The following is a 15,619-nucleotide window of genomic DNA, read 5'->3' on the forward strand; positions in this document are numbered from 1 at the left end:
TGTTTAATTGTTTCAATGTGCCGAGGGGAATGGCATGAGGACCTGTATGTTATGTTCACATACATAAAATGTAATTTTGAGCCTTGCATTTGGACTTTTTCCTTCAAAATGTTTTCATGTCAAATTATTACTATTTTCGTAAAATGACATACTCTAACTTTATTCCACAAAATGTTGATTCGGACTATTCCCTGAACTGGTCACCAGTCAGTCTAATCAGAAACTTCAATTGAGCTCAAAATCTCTTTGTTGTTGGAAAATAAAAGGTATTTTTCATTACAGTAAAGAAAAATAAATATTACTGATAGGTCACAAATGCAAGACAAGAAATGATTGATTTATCCTGACTCGAGCAAGTCCTCTCGAATGAACAAACATTCGGCAGAAATCAATAAGGGGGAGACACGAAGCAGACAGAAACTTAATGTATGACAATGAAGTTTTATTAATTCACAGTCACGGTGAATGGATGGATGGGTTATTTGAAGTGACTCAGCCAGTGTTTATCCACACTCATCATCCTGTGTTCTTTCCAAGCACAAATACAATGAAAAGGTTGATACGTTTACGTGTGTATGTATGTGTGTATGTACAGTATATGTGTGGGTGTGTGTGTGGTGCATCACAGCAAAACGTGGTACACGGAGACATTTTAAATGAGGTCCAATTCCCCGAGAGCTCAGCTTTTTATCAACGGGAGAGATTTTAAAGAAGTACCATTTGGCTCACACTCTTCGCTGGCCATGCTACACTACCAGCAGGGTTTTACATACAGTCATACAATGAGCACTGAAACCCATGATCAACGGAACCGCATATAATTTTAAATAACACACAAAACAGATGATAAACAGCAATCGTACATAGGCACAAATCAAGAGCAAACAGTCCTTTTTCAAGCCTGCCTGTTTTACTGTTTAGCAAAATGTTGTCGACTCTGAATTGGTCAAAAATGAAAGGCTAATTTACAGCGCTAATGTCAGGGAATGATGAGTCCTATGAGCCTAAACTCATTTTTATAATTTTTTTCATAAACAGTTTGACAAATGTTGTTTTCTTTAAATATTTTTTTGATAATTTCTTTGAAAATGGATGTTAGCATGTTACCGATAAAGAGTTCTCCGTTTCATACTCAAAAAGGTAAAATCAGCAAATGATTAAATGACTGCCAAGCTTGAAAATTAGACCATGATTCCGAGAAACAAGTTTTATAGGAGAGTAAAGTCATTGAATTGTAGTTGCCATTTTATTTTAACAGATGTATCATGTTTTTCTTAAAAAAATGCCAAAATTGTATGTTTCTTTTATTACGACTTCATTAATATTAAATGGATACAATGCTACGGGTTTTAAAAAAAAAAAAAAAAAAACATTTTTTTTCTTCCTCTTAAATGATGTCACCCCCCCCCCATAATTCTATAGGCAGCCATTCCACACTGCATCAAAGCACACGCTATCGTCGTAACCTTAACCTTAAAACTAAACCAAACAGACATAATTAAAAGACCTTCATAGCTATATAGCGTTTTAATAACCACATTTAAAATCGAATCATTCCTTTGAATCTTATACATTTCCCACAAGCTTCGGATGATGGAAAGGAAAAATGGAAATGACTTTTTTTTATTTATTCCAGCAAGCAAACCACTGGCTGATTGTGTTGTGTGACCCCTCTGAATAAATTAAATATCAGTATAAATAGTACATGTGCATACGAAAACACAAATTTTAGAATTCACTGTATTTAGAAAAAAACAATAGAGCATATACAGTATATGTATATTTTGGATTGGTCGGTATCGGTCGCCGATTGAAAAGACGAATACAAGAATACTGATGCAAAAAAAAGATAAAGTGCTCTGTTACATAAAGTTATGACTAAAAATGTAATAATAATATAATTGTTACAGCCAAAGAAGGACTGACGTAATTTCACTCTCTAAAATTTTTTAAATAAAGATAACTGTCCCACATTGTCTGATATACTGATAAAAAAATTCCAAAGCACCTTTTTATATCCATAACTGAACCAAGAAGTGTTTTTAAAACACTTCTAGATCGATTTTCAACAGTAACAACAATATTCTCATGATACATCTTATACTGGGTACCAGATTTCCCGAGCACTCCGCCATTCTCTTGTTGATCGATTCAACAGTATGTTGTGTGTATATGTATGAAAAATCAAAATGGTCCAAAAGTTCACCTTAAAAAAAAAAAAAAAAATCAATATATTGATATTAACATACCTAACTACAGTTGTGCACAGCCAAAAAGCTGCATGAAGCGCTCTTGTGGTCGGTCTGTCTCACTTGAGTCTCATCGATGGGTTGTTTGATCTGCTGTCAAGCCAGATCAAATATTTTTTTGCATTTTCTTTGCTGCTGTCAGCTTCCTCGGGGCCTCGGCGGCATCACCCTCAGCTCACCGTGAGCAGTGTCCACAAGGATGTTGTGTCTCTACACAAAGTTGTTGGTGATTTGCCTCTGGTGCTCGAAAAGGTCTTCAATCTCTGCACTGTAAGCGTCGCCTTGAAAGGAGTAAAAGACCATCAGAAGTGGCAAGACTGCGTGGCCGTGAAGAGAGGGAGGGGTGTTAGCGGACAAATGTTGGTGCTTACCTGCGTGACATCCGTACATAAAAGCTCTCTGGCCGTCGTATTTGCAACGACAGCGCATGACGTTGTTCATGAAGTCTGACTCGGCCATGTCCATGGAGGGGTTGACTTCCACCTGTTAGACAAGCACAATAATCATCATCGGAGACTGCTTATTTTTATGATGTACATTTTAAATTTAGAAAGTTACTGATGGTACAATTGTGAAAAAAGACGGTGACCAGTCCAACTACTTTTTTCCAGTTTTTTTGTGCTGTGATACCTGAAACTAATTGCCATGAAGCCATGCAAGTGCATTGGCTGAGGCAGTATTTTGTTGTGCAATATAAATACCTTACACCATATGAAATAATTTTTTCAACATAAATTTTGTTACTCCGTATGTGTGTAGAATTTGGTTAGTTTCGTTACTACACTAATTCACCTTTCATGACGATAACAAAACAGACATATCCTGGTCAATCATTGCCACTTTGTGCCTAAACATCTACTGGAAAATTGCTATTTGTCACTTGACTTTTGTACTTTCTATTTGTCATGATTTGAAAAAAAAATGATGTGTGACGCTTTGTAATATTAGGTAAGAAAATGTTTACATTGTTTTTTTAAAGGTTATTTAAGAACAATTTACTTGTACTTACAATTACTAACTTACTTAAAATGTTGCCAGCACAGTAAATTAAGTTTTACGGATGTTCTCCGGAACAAATTATTCCAACATATTTTTGATGGCAATGATATGTTTGCTGTATGAAAACCTGATTTTGATGGCAGTTCGAAATATTGAAATTTTTAAACTGTTTCTTTGACCTTCCTCTTAAATTATAAAGCCAACACTATGCTATAAAGGTCGTTCTGTAAAAATGCTCCACCTTTTTTAAACACTGGTTACACACAGTTAAAGTCAGAAAGGCGGGAAACTACAAAAAAAAAAAAGAAACCGAGGCCACCGCCAGTGTCATAAAACGGGATTGAATTTCATTTTGGTGTTATATTTCTCATACAGTTGAAAGGGTTGTCAAAATGTTCGCGGGTAACTTGGTCTTACAAAATTCTTGTCATGTGCAGGCTGGGCAATTAGTTTTGCAAAGTAACAGTAAATCAGGAATGTGCCACAGTTGAGTGTAGGAACGTTGCAAACAGGTCTGTGTTTTGCTATTTTTGTTCAGACTGTGAGATTTCTATAAAGATGGAACATGATGTAAGACATCCAATGCTTGAAAAAAAAGAATGATGGCAAATAGTGAGTCAAGATCAACCTCTGCTGTCCCGTGCAGGTTTGTTTTTGGGTGATCTAGAGCAGCGGTCCCCAAACTTTTTCGTCACATGGACCAGTTTATTGTCAGACAATATTTTCAAGGACCGGCCTATCATGTGTGGCAGATACATATAAAAATATTAATATGATGTTGTAATCATCGCACCAGGAACATCGGATCTGGCCTCATTATTTTCCTGTTAATGTTAATGTTAAAGTCCCTTCAAAGTGCATGAAATATACAATTCACCATCACCGCATATTATGCCAAGTTGGTTTAGTAAATAGGAATCTCGTTTAAATAAATCAGTATTTGAAGTGGAACTCTGGATGCTGTCAATTAAATGTAGCCTTCTTTTTTTGAAAAGTCATAGGGTCCTCTTTTGTCTTCTGGTTGGGCCTTTTCCCCTTCCCAAAAAAAAGTATCCAAAAACTATCCGTTTGTTTTTTTACTCCATTTGCTTGCTCCCAGATTTCATTTTATTGGTAAGCGACGACATGACCAAAAAGCGTACGTTGGCCTGCGTCACAATGAGCATACTGTAGATGGATGTAACCAATATTTTGGTACATTTTCAAAATAAACCATTTAACATTCAAAAATAAATAAAATGAAAGTTATTTATTCTTTCTGTGTGGCCCGGTCCCAAATGTCACACGGACTGGTCCCGGTCCGTGGCCCGGGCATTGAGGACCTCTGGTGTGGAGCACAAATGTGTCTGAGTCACAGATAAGTGCAATATATTGAGAAAGAGACAGCTCCAAAAGTAATTTCAAGACTAGACTGGACACCGTTTTCATGTGTAGTGCGCCACTGAGAAATGTTTGAATTGGGGCTCCTTACTCAACAACTTCCATCTTAATTTTCCTTGCAAATTAGTGTCGCTAGCTTGCGTGAGAGGCTTTAGCATGGATGTTGTTTTGATTCACAGAAAAGAGTGTGGTACTTGGTTAGGAGGTGGCTATAAAAGTGAGGGCAGGAGGAATTCCATGGTGGCAAATTAGCCTTGTCTAATGGGAGGGGAGGCACAGAGGGAGCCTCACGACGAGTGAGGTAATCGTTAACTTGGCTAATTGGAACGTTTCATTAGCACAAGTTGGCTCGGAGGGAGTCATTGCTGAATCCGACTCAAAAATCAGAAATGACAACTTAGCAACGTTAAATGGAGACCCTTTCAGTTATTCAGCCTAATTTGCTGAGTCATTTCATGACTCCTACTCAGGACGGAATCGTTTCTTATTTTAATATCGAAACAGCGCTATATATTTGTAGCTGGTGTGCTCCAGAGACATTCATCGAGCGCTCATAAACCATGTGTAATGTGAAAATGAAACGTAATGAAACTAAATGTTGCTCCAAGCGACTGGTGTAATTACAATGAGTGAGCGACTTGGAAAAGCATCAGTAATTATCAGGCCAGACTTCCCACACGTGTGAGGCCATTGACGAGGCGCAGACGGCTAGTGCGAAATGTGCAGGGGATAGCCAAGCCTGCGAGGGTGAGATGGAGGATAATGACGAGCTGCGGTCCTTGATGTGTTTTACTCTGGTGACCGCAGACCTGATGGACTGGCTGAGGCTCAAGTAATGACAGAGAGAGAGAGAATGGTTGAGCTCGATTGGGAGGTCGGGATGTTCACGACCAAAATAGACGTACAGTATGTAACCAGCAAACGAGCAAGAGAATGCCGCAAGAGTGTGAGAAGCATTGGGCATAAAATGTCACTTTAGAATCTGAAAGGGGATTTTGGTATGCAATTTGACCTTTTCGAGGACAAAGGTGACTGCAGCTTCTCAGGTTTTGAGTTATAATAGATCAGTTTTATTCGCCTGCCAAAAGAAGAAGACAAATGAAAATGAAAAGAGTAGAAGACATTAGCTTAGCTGTGACGACTCAGCCAGAAGTTATTCGGTAACAGTGAGCTTCCTGAGCTCTTAAACTGTTTTAGTGCTGCCAGGAAATCAGAAACACCTATTATTGTTTCTGAGAAATGAGAAAGGCTTAAAACATTTCAGTGAAAAGTTCATGTAGCGTGGATATGTTCTGGCAATGTACCAGAGCAAGAGTTTGCACGTAAGTGTTGTTGTTTTCGCTGCTTCCGTGAGCACCAACATTGTGTCCCATGTTTGCTTGGAGGATTTTCACCTTGTCAGTGATCCTGAATTTTGGACTCCTTTGTTTTCTCGAACCAAGTATGAAATTTCGAGGGGCTGAACTTGCTTTTTTAAAATCAAATGCAAACCTTTAACAATGTTCAGGGTTGGAGAAATATGAAGATGATAGAACGACTGACCTGAAAAATGTAATCTCCAGGCCGTACGTCTGTTACGTCAACCCACTGACAATCGATATCATGGCGGTAGGTATCCCAGCAGCCCACAGAGATACCCTGGTCGCCCAGGTTGTAACAAGAAAAGCGCTTTTGGACACCTAAATCACAGAAAATGAAAAAAAAAACGGAATTCCCTTTATCATCATCAAAGTTAGCGTAACGCCTGCCATTTTGCAAAGACCATTTTGTTATGAATGCAAATTTTTCGCGCAAGCTATTTCATCCATGATATAACAAGCAAATGGAGAGTGACCAAACAAGCACGGCGCCGATATAATATATTAACCACAGAGTAAAACGTCACTCCACTTCAGCTAAAATATTGCTATTAATTTCCTGCCGCTAATGGAAAAGTGAGGATTTTACGAGCATGGGAACGCTGGTGAATATTACCGTCAGGGCAAAACGTGTCCTCCAGACAAAAACTGGCCTTATGTCCTTCTGCGACCCTTGTGCCGTTGAGAGTCAGCAGATCATAATGTGTGAAAACCTCGATGCTGTGGTAATGCCTGAGATGAGATTGAAAGACAGGGGGGGGGGGAGAGAGAGAGAGAGAGAGAGAGAGAGAGAGAGAGAGAGAGAGAGAGAGAGAGAGAGAGAGAGAGAGAGAGAGAGAGAGAGAGAGAGAGGAGATACCATATCACAAACAGAGTGAGCATGCCCAGACAAAGTGCAATGTTATGAGCTTTATTCATTCATTCATTTTCAAATTCGTTAACCTCACAAAAGTCTTAGAATGTGACAGGAACCCAGAGTACCCGGATAAAACCCATGCAGGTCCGGGGATAACATCAAACTCCACTAAGGTTGGCCTGAACCTATGACGTCTCCACTGTGAGGTCAACGGTCTAACCACCGGAGAACCAGGCCCCCCGTTAGCTAAGTTTAAAAATAATGATTTATTTATGAACTGGATCGCAAAAACACCTTGATATACATTACAGTTTGAATTGTTTTGTCAACAAGTTAACTTTTACGTCACCGGTTCAACATTTGAAATCATCTCTTGTTTTTAGCATCTGGTCTGTCGATTGACAAAAGTCTTTTGTTTCGCCCGTCGGCCAGACTACAAGGCTCTGTTCAGCAAATTCCCTGCCAACAACTCCAAACATCTACCAAGGTCAAAAAGTCCAAAATTAAATTAACCCTTTTATGCATCCTGTAACCTAATAACATCGGAAGAGATGAACTGTATTGGCCACTGTCCCTCAAAGGGTTAATCTATATTTTTTTTTTCTTAAACATCATGCTCTTAAGTTGAAGCAAAATAAGGAAAAAAGTAGGAAGTATCTGTTTACAAATCAAAATTTCAAAATAGTCAGGTGAAAAATCTACTTAGAGTATTTTATACCCCTGAGCATGCATTTCTGTTTGCAGCGTTTGACAGTGAATGAACACTGCTCCCCTATGGCGCGTAGCCTCATGACCTCACTGCGCGAACAGGAGTGGGGGTGTCACCGGAACACCTCTTACAGAAGCTTGTTTTAGCGTCGCACAGCCTGTTTATCCACCCTTGCTGAAAGGAGGTCTTTGAACAACGTGTCCGTAGTGCTAATATCTTGTCGAAACAACCTGCGGCACCCTTTGCCGTCCTTTGTAGCCCCTCGTGACTTTGCTAAATGGTTGGCTTCACACCTGCGTGAACACGATTGGGCGCATAGAGTTGTAGGTAGAGCCACTCTTTGTTCTCTGTGTCAGAGGTCATAGTCGGGCATTTTTCCACATTTAGAGTTAAATCACTAGCGGAGCAGAAATATGCTTGGATTCCACCAGCTGCCAGTGCAAAAAAATTGACTTTGGGTGTTTTACGATTCAATTTCTTGCCACATTTAGCCCTGTTTCCCATATGAATGCTTATCACCATTTTTAATTACTGTTTTTACAGCATTGTTTTGATTTATTTATTTATTTATCTGTTTTTTGTTTTATAATTTGTTTCATTGTTCGTGTATTTATTTGTCAATGCATTTATTTGTTCGTTTGTTCGTTTCTTTGTTTGTTTGTGTGTTTGTGTGTTTGTTTGTTTGTTTGTTTGTTTGTTTGTTTGTTTGTTTGTTTGTTTGTTTGTTTGTTTGTTTGTAGGGGCGGGGATTATTCAAAGAGCGGTGCACAGATTACTGGTCCATGAACTAAGACAGTGTGTCAAGTGGCTGGATTTACAGATAGATTCGGGAATTGGAAATATGACGTCGAACGCCATTCCCGAATTTGTTTGGGTTTTGTTTTTCTATGCTGGGTTCCGATAAAGGGCTGGGCAGGACCTCTGGCAATGTTACTTCTTTTTCACAAGGGGGCAGCATTTACTTTTTTCTGTGCGAGTGCTCTGTTCCAGCTTCAGCTGTTGTTGAAGCGCTATATAAACCAATATGTATTTATTACAATGTACATTTTGAACAGCCACCCTCATTTCAAGTTCATATAATTCCGCACCTATATAATTTAAGGATTAGCTCTTTTTTCTGATAAAAGAAGAGAGCCTAAAGTTTCCTATGCTGCATTTAATATTTATGTAGTCCTAAAACTCAATATTCTGTGGATCCTGGAATTCAAGTGACAATGACAAAAACCCTGGAACTGGAGTGGACAGTGAATGAGTTAAGATTGAAATTCAGCACTCTTAAGATAATTTGACTATTTAATTTATAAATGCATTCACCATCAAATTTAAAGAAATGTTTGGACTATTTAAAAAAGCAAGAATAAACCTGACAAAGTACTTTACTTCTTGCTTTGGTTTGATAAATGTCACTTTGTTGTCTCCTCTTTTAAACCAAACGTGGCAGGCCTTTTGATGCACACGTCATCTGACGGAACCGATTGCTCGAGTGGAATGACGTCCACCAAAAGCTGCTAAAATGAGCTGACAAAGACTCTTTCTTGTGTTCAACTGATGGTCTTGTATGCTACCATTCCATTTCTAGTCATAATCTGCTTGTTTTCTTTCCGGCTGGTGATTACATGAAATAGAACAGCAAATGACTCCACACAGAGGGCATTAAGCATGTTTTCCCAAAAATTCCAATTCAACTGCGTCCAGGACCCGCTAAGTATGACAACATGGTGAACCACAACATCCCCCATTTAGTCCAACATTCGTTTCAGTGCAATAAATCTCTGCAAACACATTTGAATGACCCTGTGCTGGTGGGATGTGGTACCTGTGACACTGGTGCCACGTCCAGCTCTCCCTCGTCGCCTTGGGTCGGAAGTCAGAGCGTCCCAGGTTCATGATGCGCGAAGAGAAGCGCAGCAGCCGTCTGTGGCCGTAGGGCCAGTTCATGCGGGCGGCGGAGGAGGATAGACAGTTCTCCTCGTTGGCGCAGCTCAGCAGGTGAAGTGGTCGGTCTTCCAGGTAGGCTGTCTCTTGGACCAGCTGGGAATCCAGAACGAGGTCAGGAGCCGCTGAAGCAGAAGAGCCAAGAGATGAAGTTGGAATTGTCAGAATAAGATGTCTTTCATTTTAACATTACACTGTAATGTGGAGTGTTCAGGTTGCACAGACGCTCCCTAACTTACAAACGAGATACGTTCCGAACGGTCATCCGTAAGGTGATTTGATTCCTGAGTTGCTTCAGCTATATATTTTGTATAGAATGTATGTTTAAGGCTTATATAAATATGTTTAAAGTTTATATAAGTATACATTTAAGGCTTGTATAAGTAACCTGTATTGGTTTGTACTGAAGAATAAACATTTAATCAGATATATGCTCTATAAAGATATGTACTGTATGTACATGTACAGCTGGAGAACACTACATGTGTCCGAAAAATTTTTGATATATCCGCAAAAATGTTTGTATGTACTGTTGTTCGTAACTGTATTTTGGGGTTATTTAAATTTTATTAGGAATTATTTTAATTGTTTTTTTTGTTGTTGCTTTTTTTCAAATGTCATTTAATTTTTTTTAATCATCAGAATCAGAATCATCTTTATTGCCAAGTATGTAGAACACACAAGGAATTTGTTTCCGGTAGAACACGCTGCACTAGTATCGTCGTCAAAAAAACTGCTAAGTGGCACTATACAGTTCCATTTTGGCTACTGTTGAAGAGTTCAAAGAGTTAATGGCTTGGGGGAAGAAGCTGTTTAAATGTCTGCTGGATTTGGTGCGCATGGATCGGTAGCGCCTGCCTGAGGGGAGTAGCTGGAAAAGGTGGTGGGCAGGGTGCGGAGGGTGCAGTAGGATTTTCCGCGCCCTTGTTCGGATTCTTGCAGTGTGCAAGTCCTCGAGAGTGGGTAGGGCGGTGCCAATGATTTTTTCCGCCGTCCTAACCGTCCGTTGAAGTCGGATTTTGTCCATTTTTGTGGCGGCCCCGAACCAAACGGTGATGGAAGAACACAGGATGGATTCGATGACAGCCGTGTAGAAATGTTGCAGCACCTCCTGTGGCAGGCCATGCTTCTTTAGCAGCCTCAGGAAGTACATTCTCTGTTGGGCCTTTTTCAGAATAGAGTTGGTGTTGACCTCCCACTTGATGTCCTGGGAGACTGTGATTCCCAGGAACTTGAAGGTCTCAACGGTTGACACAAGGCAGTTGGATAGTGTGAGGGGTAGCTGTGGTGATGGATGTTTCCTGAAGTCCACGATCATCTCAACTGTCTTGAGCGTGTTCAGCTCCAGGTTGTGACGGCTGCACCAGAGCTCCAGCTGCTCCATTTGTTGTCGGTACGCAGACTCGTCGCCGTCTTTGATGAGACCGATGACCGTGGTGTCGTCTGCGAACTTTATGAATTTGACAGCTGGGTGCGTTGAGGTGCAGTCGTTTGTGTAGAGAGAGAAGAGCAATGGAGAGAGAACGCATCGCTGCGGGGCTCCAGTGCTCGTGGTTCGTGTTGTGGATGCTATATTTCCCAGTCTGACCTGTTGTGTCCGTCCTGTCAGGAAGCTGAGGGTCCACTGGCAGATCGTGGGGGACACACCAAGCTGGAGAAGTTTGGGGATGAGGAGTTCTGGGATGATGGTATTGAACGCAGAGTTGTAGTCCTGTTTGTGGACTACAGCTCCGGACATACCTGGTAATTTCTATTTATCGTTAAAAATTTCTATTTATCGTAGAAAATTAAGCTTATTTTTTCAAGCCTTAGGTGTATATACTCCATTTGAGATCATTTCTCACACTGCCCCACTGACTGAGGTTAAATTGTATTTACACTCGTATACTGATCAAGAATGCATAAAGTGGTGCTCCATAAGTACATTTAGTGGTATGATTGCAGGATTCAATCGCTGCTATTGAAAGTTGTCAAAGCTTGCTTACCCCTGACTGGCTTTTTAACGTTGTCCCTTTCATCACTCTGTGAAACATGTCAAGCCTATTACATCATAAATGCTTAGTTGCACCTTATAGCTCCTTCCCTCATGTGTCATGCGATCACTCCACATGAAAATGTTCTATGCAAAAATACATTTTTAATCATCTAAAAAAATGGACATCGTCCATTGTCCTTAAATGGATGCAGTTCCATCTTAGCGTTTCCCCTGAGACAGCGAGAGAGAGTGAGATACAGATTTATATTTGCTCAGCCAGAGCCAACCTGTGATCCGATTTATAGTCAAAACTTTAGGTCAAAAGACAGAGAACTAAAAGTGTGTCTTACTCTCTGAGCAGGTGACGCCAGCCGCCTTCGGTCCGCCGCCTCGTGGGCAGTGCATGTGGTTGTTACGGCGACAGTGCTGAATGGAGAATTCAGTGCCAACGCAGTGAGTTCCGCTGAGGATCAGCTCGGCGGCATTTGGGTCGCTGGACCAGTACCAGGTATCCTGTTGGGGGCAAGGGAGAGTTTGCTATTCATCGTCCATCAGACTGAATTAAAGCTTGGAACTATAGATTGACCTCCAGCTGTTGATTTGTATTTCATTATCATCCCTAAGGGCTACCATTCATCAAGGAGAAAGAACTGCTCATTCAGAGCTTCTTGTACGACACGTCCAAGTCGTGAAGTTTGACATCATTTAAGGGGGGGGGCAGTGGTGGGGGACATACCTGATGTGCACTTGCAGCAAATCCCAGGCCCAGCTGTCTGCACACCACCATGGCTTCATTGATGCCCCAGTTCTCGCTACAGACCGAACCCCAACGCTTCCGGCCGCCCACCTCCATGAGCACCTCCACCCGACCCTCCGAGGGCACCCTGCCGCCAGCCAGACGCACCTGCAAACGGGATTACGATGATTCACCTTTGAATTCTGAAGCATGTTTGTTCTTGCGGTGTACACTATGGCCATTGTTCATACCGTGTACTCTGTGCCAGTTTTAGGAACGTTACAGCGAACTGATGCATCCTGGCTATGTTTGAACGTCCACGGTTGAACCTCCTGGAAGAAGCAGTCGAGGATGGATCGTTCCGTCCCTGTGCACTGCACACTGTTTATGTGGATGGGTCCATTACCTGCACAGGTCAGAAATGGTCTTTTTTCAGTTTGCTTCGTGTGGGTTTGACAACCTTATGATCACTCTCAAATTTGAAATAGCGCGACTTAACACAGCATGGGGAAAATTTGGTGTTAGTTGATTAGCTGAATTGGACAACCTCCACCATGGTCTAAGCACAAATGATTACACTTCAGGAAGTGGGAAAAAAAGACAAAGGAACAGGTCAATACTGGTAATATGATTGCTTCACCCTTCCAGGTGCAGCGCTTTCTACAATGGAGAGCTTATCGCGTTATCAGGTTATCATTTTTGGTCCATGAAAGTAGCTTGCTTGAATGGCAGCAATGAGCAAACAAATAGTCAAACGAAAATGAATCAAAGCATTCTTAGCTGACATTTCACGTGACATTCATTGCTTCAGGGCCACCCAGTGTCCGCCTAAATTTGCGTCACGCGGAGCCTGAACGTTTATCAGCTGCCATATTTTTATTCTTTGTCGTTCGACGCGCTTTTTTCACTTCAGAAACAATGAATGGTTCATCTCCCTAAAGTAAGGCAAGCAGGAGAACGTGCAGCATCTACGTCACCGATCGGACACACCTCATTACCAACTCTGTGTTGCTTTCGGCAAAACAACCACAAACCATATGCTGAGTCCATTAAACAAGGGCAAATGTGTGTGAAGCCTTTGACTTTCTTGAGAAACTAGAAACTAATCCGGTGTGTTAGGAAGCGCCAGCATATACACAAAAACCAAGGGAAAGAGAGAAACAACCAGACAGACGTCGGAAATGAAAAAATGTCGCAGCCGACAGGGACTGAGAACGCAGCCTGGCTGGCTCTGTCTCGTTAAGATTGCAGCCTTGCTTCCATGTTGGTCACACATGTGGCTTGAAAAAAAAACATATCTGCCTGACTTCCGGTGCTATCGCAATTGTGACTCCTGCAAGCTAAATTCATCGTGACATGGGTATGGAAGGGCCCACATGAAACAAAAAAACAACAACAACAAAAAACAACAAATTAAAAAACGAAAAGCAGAGCAATCATAGGCTGTACTTAAAACTTCTATTGGAAAATATGTGAAATCCCTGAAATAAATTCTCACAAGAGTCGCAGCAGACTTGGTTTGAACATTTATGGTGTTTTGCTCCCTCGCGTGTGTGGAGTAAAACTCAGTGCAAACACACACTAGAGGGAAATTCTTAAATAAATACTATAAAATAAAACTGTTGGTCGAGAAATAGAAATATCCTATTCTGGTAATTTAGCTCTATAATTTGGAAGTGAGTTGGATCAAAATGTAAATTTCCACATTCGGGTTTACAGCGTAGATCTGTGAGTCCAGCGAGTACCCCGCCTCTCTCCCAGAATCTCCATGACCCTCGTGAGGACATGCTTGATAGAAAATGAACATATGAGACGAACGTAGCATGATGAAAAATGAAATTCCACAAAAATAAGACGATCACTGCAGAAAGCACGCTGTTTTGAAAAACAATGTGAGCACACACAGACACTATTTTTGCTCCAACATGCTGGCATAGGTTCAAAAGTGCCACTTTCTGTTCACAGTTCATGACGTGCTGAGTTTCCTGAAACTTGGAAATTGAAATTAAACCCACAAGAAGAATATGAAAGAGATGAGATGAAAAAGTAACTCTCATTGCAGAAATGTTGCCCATGACACTAACACTTTCGATTACAATTAAAATAGAGCAATTTGAATCCTGTTCTTATGACTGAATGAAATTTTCAATGTGCTAAATCAAATCCAGTGTCAGTTTAATTTATGGCAAGCTGCATAGTTGAAGTCCAAGATGGCGCCTGAATAGGCAACCGTCAGCAAGTGCTCTCACGAGCCGTGCTTTTTTCTTTTTTTATGTGTTTTCTTTTGTCACTTTCAGTTGTTGTGCGGCGTGTGGAATGGATACAGATTGTTTTTCAGCGTTTTTGGCCACGACATTCATCATCGGCAGCACGAATATGCCAGCACTGTTTTTGAATGGGATGACTGTCGGTGCCATTTGACTATCATCGCTGGACAGCTCTGGGGCTATTGTGCTTTTTTGCGCCTGTAATAGGCAGCATTTTTTACAGCACCGCTTCGTTCAGCGGAAAGGTCTGTGCTGTTGGACAGTCTGCGGCTGGATGGTTGCATGGCTTGAGGAGCGCGCGATGAGAAGAAAGGAGCGTCAGCGCAGAGTGCCATTGCGTGTGTGGAACTTTCGCAGCTTGGAATTGAAGCAGATTTACGTGGGACAGGAAATGTGAGACAATCTTTTTCATCAATGGATCCTACAGGTTCGTGTTTGCTTTCAACATATAGCTTGTAGCAGACATGCACATTACACCATGACGTCCCTAATCCACTGGTGAAAAGGACGCTTTGATCCTTTACTCTTTCATCTAGAACTGTTTCATACAACAAAACGGTTTAAGATTGAATAACTGCGTCTTCGTGTTGTCATATTATTTTGTTATTTTGTTAGCTTTTTTGTTTTTTTGTTCTTCTCTTTCTCAAGATGGCGCCGCGAGAGTGGCTGCCTTTCCAGCAGCTCCTGTATTTTGTTTTTCTACATCTTCATTTCCTTTTCTCTTCCTTCCATTACTTTGCTGCTGTGAAATGGAAATTTATCCACTGCGAGACTAATAAAGGCTAATCCAATCCAATCCAATCCATATGTCTCTTTGTTATGTCTTTTCCACATCAGGGTTGCGGTTGAGCTGGAGTGAGCTGACTAAGCAAGAGGCGCACTGCACTCTTGCCTGGACCCATTCAATCACAGGGCACATGTAGATAAACAACAATTTGGAGTCTCCAATCAACATTGATTCTTGTTTGTGATGTGGGAAGAAGCCAGAGTTCTCGGAGGGGAGCACTAAATGAACATGCAAACTCCACGTGAGTGCAAGAAGTGGCAAATGGAATCATAGGTTTGTTTTATTGCATTAGAAAGATGTTTTGAAGGTTTGGAAATTGGTGAATTTGGCCTCATTCTTGACCGGAAAGCAGAAATGGTTGGTTGTGC

The 15,619-nt window shown here is 41.1% G+C and overlaps 1 protein-coding gene across 1 annotated transcript in view; it reads right to left on the reverse strand.

The window, feature by feature from the left end:
• Window positions 1-435: 435 nt before the first annotated feature.
• The window catches only part of loxl4 (lysyl oxidase-like 4), a 33,009-nt gene continuing 17,825 nt past the window's right edge, over window positions 436-15,619 (reverse strand). Inside the window, exons 8-15 of the mRNA XM_089012357.1 lie at window positions 12,449-12,603; window positions 12,198-12,365; window positions 11,812-11,974; window positions 9,368-9,611; window positions 6,603-6,718; window positions 6,171-6,307; window positions 2,621-2,732; window positions 436-2,530 (exon numbers count right to left, since the gene is read on the reverse strand). Coding sequence (XP_088868483.1) covers window positions 2,460-2,530; window positions 2,621-2,732; window positions 6,171-6,307; window positions 6,603-6,718; window positions 9,368-9,611; window positions 11,812-11,974; window positions 12,198-12,365; window positions 12,449-12,603 — 1,166 coding nt within the window. The 3' untranslated portion in view covers window positions 436-2,459. The remainder of the gene's footprint in view (window positions 2,531-2,620; window positions 2,733-6,170; window positions 6,308-6,602; window positions 6,719-9,367; window positions 9,612-11,811; window positions 11,975-12,197; window positions 12,366-12,448; window positions 12,604-15,619) is intronic.

The sequence above is a fragment of the Hippocampus bargibanti genome, linkage group LG13, assembly GCF_051943395.1.
Source record: "Hippocampus bargibanti isolate YZ-2025 linkage group LG13, ASM5194339v1, whole genome shotgun sequence".
Taxonomy (NCBI): domain Eukaryota; kingdom Metazoa; phylum Chordata; class Actinopteri; order Syngnathiformes; family Syngnathidae; genus Hippocampus; species Hippocampus bargibanti.